Source organism: Bidens hawaiensis, unplaced genomic scaffold (assembly GCF_021521415.1).
Source record: "Bidens hawaiensis isolate Kalapana, Puna unplaced genomic scaffold, B.hawaiensis_p1.1 tig00019292_1, whole genome shotgun sequence".
NCBI lineage: Eukaryota > Viridiplantae > Streptophyta > Magnoliopsida > Asterales > Asteraceae > Bidens > Bidens hawaiensis.
In genome coordinates, this window is record NW_027492920.1 from 301,773 (window position 1) to 308,486 (window position 6,714).

General features: G+C 34.5%; 1 protein-coding gene across 1 annotated transcript; it reads right to left on the bottom strand.

The window, feature by feature from the left end:
• Positions 1-460: 460 nt before the first annotated feature.
• LOC143557956 (elongation factor 1-alpha-like) lies at positions 461-2,066 on the bottom strand. The gene is made up of 2 exons (XM_077046904.1): positions 1,605-2,066; positions 461-1,514 (listed from the first exon to the last, which is right to left on the bottom strand). Exons 1-2 carry the CDS (start codon positions 2,064-2,066, stop codon positions 627-629), a joined length of 1,350 nt encoding a protein of 449 aa, XP_076903019.1. The 3' UTR covers positions 461-626.
• Between the last annotated feature and the right edge of the window lie 4,648 nt (positions 2,067-6,714).

Genomic DNA, 6,714 nt, shown 5'->3' on the forward strand with positions numbered 1-6,714 from the left:
AAAAGTTTAGAAATTCTGTTTAGAAGTTCTAAACCCTAATCAGCTCATAATGAAATTAAACGTTCTAGACAAACCTTTAAACCTTCAGAAGATCATGACCAAATAGAAGTGGAACCAAATGCTTCCGGTTCACTCCTGGGTCAGGTCTCTAAATAATGGGTGTTTCCACTTTGTACCCACAGACCGGATAGGAAAAATACGGCTAAGGCCAGGGCCAGAACAGGTTCTTATGTCCATGTCTAACCACAACCATGGCCAAAAATGCACCTAATGAAACACTCACCTGACTACACGCAGGCAGCGTGAATGCTTTCAGCAGCAATGATCCAAGCCTGTACATACAGACCTAACAAAGTCACACTATCATGCCAAAATATAAAACGACAACACGATACCAAAAGTATGTCTTCAACATAACCACGCAACAAAAGCTGGTTCCTGGACACCTTGCACCACCGTCATCAAGCAACAAGTTGCTCAATTCCTCCACAAATCCTCACAAGTGAGGCTAGAGTACAGCAATGCAGGCGCCAAAAACGACAATCACCAAAAATCCTTATCCAAAAACAAAAATAGTACCAAAACATAAAACAAGCATCATAAAACATAAAAGAACTCCCTTCCCATCATTTAGCTCCCTTCTTAACCGCCGCCTTGGTCACCTTAGCCCCAGTCGGGTCCTTCTTCTCCACACTCTTGATAACTCCAACAGCAACAGTCTGACGCATGTCACGAACAGCAAACCGACCCAGTGGCGGGTACTCAGCAAACGTCTCAACTACCATAGGCTTGGTCGGAAGCATCTTAACCATACCCGCGTCTCCGTTCTTCAAAAACTTGGGCTCTTTTTCCAACTCCTTTCCGGACCGACGGTCAATCTTGGTCAACAGCTCGGAAAACTTGACGGCAATGTGAGAGGTGTGGCAGTCGAGAACCGGTGCGTAACCGTTTCCGATTTGACCAGGGTGGTTCATGATGATGACCTGTGAGGTGAAGCTGGCTGCACCCTTAGCAGGGTCATCCTTTGAGTTGGAAGCAACGTAACCACGTTTCAGATCCTTGACTGCAACGTTCTTGACGTTGAACCCGACGTTGTCACCGGGGAGAGCTTCTTGTAGAGCTTCGTGGTGCATCTCAACAGACTTGACTTCAGTGGTCAACCCAGACGGACCGAAGGTCACAACCATACCGGGCTTGATCACACCAGTTTCAACACGACCGACTGGCACAGTTCCAATACCACCGATCTTGTACACATCTTGAAGTGGGAGACGAAGGGGCTTGTCAGATGGTCGTTTTGGCTCGTTGATCTGGTCAAGAGCTTCAAGAAGAGTTGGTCCCTTGTACCAGTCGAGGTTGGTTGACCTTTCGATCATGTTGTCACCCTCGAATCCTGAGATGGGTACAAACGGGATTTTGTCGGGGTTGTAACCAACCTTCTTCAAGTAGGATGACACTTCCTTCACGATTTCATCATACCTAGCCTTTGAGTACTTAGGAGTAGTTGCATCCATCTACAAACCATTAAAAATTAAAATAAATTAGTATTCTCAATGATATTCAATTAATAATATATTTTTTAAGTTTATAGGTTTATAACAAACCTTGTTACAACAGCAGATCATTTGTTTCACACCAAGGGTGAAAGCAAGCAAAGCATGTTCACGGGTCTGACCGTCTTTGGAGATACCAGCTTCAAAACCACCAGTAGTCGAGTCAATGATAAGAACAGCACAGTCAGCCTGTGAAGTACCAGTAATCATGTTTTTGATGAAATCACGATGTCCAGGTGCATCGATAACAGTGCAGTAGTACTTGGTGGTTTCAAACTTCCACAGAGCGATATCAATGGTGATACCACGTTCACGTTCTGCCTTAAGTTTGTCAAGGACCCAAGCGTACTTGAATGACCTCTTGTTCATCTCAGCAGCTTCTTTCTCAAAACGCTCGATAACCCTCTTGTCGATACCACCAAGCTTGTAAATCAAGTGCCCGGTGGTAGTCGACTTGCCGGAGTCGACATGTCCAATGACGACAATGCTGATGTGAGTCTTTTCTTTACCCATTTTAAGTTAGCTGTTGACATTTAAAAATACTATTAGTAAACACACATCAAATCAAAAACAATAGTTTCAAAAAAACAATACTAAGCAGCAAAAAAGTATTGCACAAAACTCTGAATCAAAATCAAATACCTCATAGAAAGCATACATGTTAACATATTGAATAAATAGTGTGTTCATTATTCATTTAACAGATTAAACCAGAAACTGAAACCATTAAGTTTGGTTTAGTTCCAAAATATCAGAATTAAATTCAATTTCAGTATAACTAACAAATAGTATACTTCACACAAATCTACAATAACACAACATTATTCTAGAACAAGTCTGACAAATTATGATATACAAGCAACATTCATGAACATATCAGACTGTACAAAACTATATATATATATATAGGATTAGTATCATTTAAATTATTTAAGAACTTGTAGGAACTCTTAATAACTAACGTTTTTTATAAAAAATTTTGTATGTTAATATTATTTAAGTGTAGTTTTATCACTTTTGACATCTATATTTACGATTACAATTATGAAAATTAGTTTTTTTTACACATATCAATGTTTTTTTACACATATGTAAATTTTTATCACATAAATTTTACACATGTATAACTTGTGATTTATATATGTAATCAAAAAAAATTTTTATAAATATGATAAAACAGGTCTCAAATAATGTTAATATATAAAAAAAGTTAAAAAAATATTTTGTTTCTAAGAGTAAAGTTCTTAAACTTTTTTTGAGTTCTCAAATGAAACTAACCCATCAAAAAATGAACAAATCAGTATATACTTATCAAATAAAACTACACACAGAAATTGTAAACAACTATTAAATTATAAACCTCATACATACGTAACAAATTATCCAATAGTTCATCAACAAGTAAAATCAAATATAATGCATGTATTACAAACTTCACTCTGTAAAATCTACAATAGTATACTTCACACAAATCTACAATAACACAACATTATTCTAGAACAAGTCTGACAAATTATGATATACAAGCAACATTCATGAACATATCAGACTGTACAAAACTATATATATATATAGGATTAGTATCATTTAAATTATTTAAGAACTTGTAGGAACTCTTAATAACTAACGTTTTTTATAAAAAATTTTGTATGTTAATATTATTTAAGTGTAGTTTTATCACTTTTGACATCTATATTTACGATTACAATTATGAAAATTAGTTTTTTTTACACATATCAATGTTTTTTTACACATATGTAAATTTTTACCACATAAATTTTACACATGTATAACTTGTGATTTATATATGTAATCAAAAAAAATTTTTATAAATATGATAAAACAGGTCTCAAATAATGTTAATATATAAAAAAAGTTAAAAAAATATTTTGTTTTTAAGAGTTCCTAAAAGTTCTTAAACTTTTTTTGAGTTCTCAAATGAAACTAACCCATCAAAAAATGAACAAATCAGTATATACTTATCAAATAAAACTAAACACAGAAATTGTAAACAACTATTAAATTATAAACCTCATACATACGTAACAAATTATCCAATAGTTCATCAACAAGTAAAATCAAATATAATGCATGTATTACAAACTTCACTCTGTAAAATCTCCTCAAATCCACATCAACATATTATAATATACAAACAGCATTCAAAACAAACACAAAACTAAATCATGAACAGATCAGTCTCTCTCTGTGTGTGTGTAGTTTCAGGATCAAATACATTTTATTCTTAACATGAAAACAGGGAGAACTATTATTAGGTTTGTTTTTATAATAATTGTTAAATATATACAAATATATATATATATATACATATATATATATATATTCTGATCAAATCAGCTTCTGTATTAACCAAATCAGGCATAAGGACACAAATTATAAAGCAATTATTACATCCAAATCAATAAACCTAACTCCTACTTGCTAAAACCCATCCATTAACTTAAATCAACAAGCAAAAATCAGCAATCAAACACACACACACAGAAACACTGAATCAATAAATTCATCAACGTATAACTCAAATCATTAACCCTAGAACAAATCACAACACACCAGAATCAATATAATACAGCTCAGATAAGCAGTTAATGCGGAATAATATCGGATATCATCAAGGACCGGTATCTGAGATATTTGTTATCGCAGTGATATATTGGTAATTTTAATATCAAGTAAAATTCATACATATAGCAATTTAACACTAATAATTCAGTATACTCTCCTACTAATAACAAATTAACCTTTTGCAACTTGCAAAATACTAACAATCGTAGCAAGTAGGAACTGATTAAGAGTTAAAACACTGACATTGAACACTAAAAATTGATAATTAAGACTTAGGAGGTGTTTGGGATTATTAACTTTTCCCTCTCACATCAAAAGCAATCCCAAACACCTTATTTTACCTCCTTATAACTTTTCATAAGTTATAAAAGTGTAGCTTATTAACTTTTCCCTCTCACATCAAAAGCAAACCCAAACACCTTATTATTTTTCAAAAAGTTAATAAGTTATAAGTTAGTGAAAATAAGCAATCCCAAACACCCCTGTAAAACACTGATATCAGTGATATAACGGTCAAATATCGGTCAATATCGCTGATATTATTGGTACCGATATTCTGACCGACATTCTAACAAGGGGCCGATAACCGATATATCACCGTTATATCGATATCGACTGCATCGCAGCTCAGAACGATTATTAGTTACAAATCAGTATACATATCAATCAAATCAACATAAAAACAAAAATTATAAACAATTATTAAATCAAAATCAGTTAATCTACTTCTTACTAGCTAAAACTCACCCAATAACAGGTAATATAACTCAAATCATAAACCCTAGACTGCATCAAAACACACACAATCGATACAATAGATCTCAGTAGAAACGATTAACAGTTAACGATCGAACGAGCATACAGATTACAGATGATTACAGGATTATAAGCTACCTTAGTAAACAACAACAACAATAATAATAATAATAATAATACTAATAAAATAGATCTCAGAAGAAACGATTAACAATTAAACGATCGAACATGAATATAGATTACAGATGCTTAAAGGATTATAGGCTACCTTAGTGAATAATAATAATAATAATAATAATAAACAAGAAATATTAGCAATAACACATCATATAACTCAAATCATAAACCCTAGACTACATCAAAACACGCACAATCGATACAATACAGCTCAAAACGATAAGCAGTTGACGATCGAGCATGAATAGAGATGAGCATACCGATTACTAAAGGATTAGAGGCTACCTTAGTGAATAATAATGATATTATTATGCTGCTGCAGCTGCAGCTGCCGATGTGTGGAGGTTGATGGATGAGTGTTGAGAAATAATGGAGACGAGGCTTTTATAATCGGTGAAACGAAGGTTTAGGTTAGGGTTTTCTTGCAGCCGTTGGATTGGATGATCTGACGGTTGTGATGGTTTGAGGGTATATGGTATATTATTATTATTATTATTATCATGAGCCGTGAGGGCTCCCGGGTTTTACTATCAGTGGATCTTCAGACGGGTGGGTTTTTTCCGAAACTAAAGATAACTTGGAGGCGCTTAAGGGCTCCGTACGGTTGGGTTAGGCCAGCTAACGGTGGACTTTTACCATTGGGTCACCCCGTTCGGAGTACCTAGGCATTCTATGTTTGTTGGTCGTTCGAAAAAAAATCATCAGCCGTGGATTCGAGTTTAATGGTGCCCTGTAATATGTTACAATTTTAGCCATTTGATTATTTGCTACTAGACGGTTTTAGTCGGATGATTTTTTTTTATGTTTGTTTTTTGAAAATATTGGCAGTGCTCATGTGCTGGTTGTTGGTTGGTGGTAAGCCATACATTGGATGTGCAAAAATGGCTGTAACAAAGTTTCTCTTATTCGTATTAACAGCTACTATAGGAGGAATGTTTTATGCAGTGCTAACGATTTAATAACTATCTTTGTAGCTCCAGAATGTTTATTTTTAGATACTTTTTCAAACCTATTGGCAGGCTATTGCCGATACTAAGTAGCAGCCAAAAACTTGTATCTATTTTTCATGATATCATGCATGGCTCGGAGGGGGGATATAGCTCAGTTGGTAGAGATTCGCTCATGCAATTGGGTCGTTGCGATTACAGGTTGGATGTCTAATTGTCCAGACGGTAATGATAGTATGAGATGATAAAATATGGCAAAAGCTATGCATAAAAAGAGTTCATGTGGGCGTACTAGTTCACGTAAGAGTATACGTAAAATATCAAAGGGGGTTATTCATATTCATATAAGTTTCAATAATACCATTGTGACTGTTGTAGATGTACGAGGGCGAATGGTTTATTGGTCCTCTGCCGGTACTTGTGGCTTTAAAGGTATAAGAAGAGGGGAAAATGAAAGATATTTTGTTCGACCGTATAAAATTATTTGATTCTTGCCTTTCTTCAAAGAATTTCCACGAGGATAAACTAGTGACCTCGGATATTAATGAAATCTATAGAAGAATTATCTATCGGAATAATACTCTTACAAATCTATTAACAAACAAGTATAAGTACGACAGAAGAATTAATAATTGTCACACCCTCAAAATCCACTAACGGAGTTTTACCGTCAGAGGGTGTGAACTGGCAGGATC

Coding starts and splice junctions, on each gene's coding strand:
- LOC143557956 (XM_077046904.1), bottom strand. CDS start 2,066: ATGGGTAAAGAAAAGACTCACATCAGCATTGTCGTCATTGGACATGTC. Junction 1,515..1,604: donor TGATCTGCTGTTGTAACAAG/GTTTGTTATAAA, acceptor AATGGTTTGTAG/ATGGATGCAACTACTCCTAA.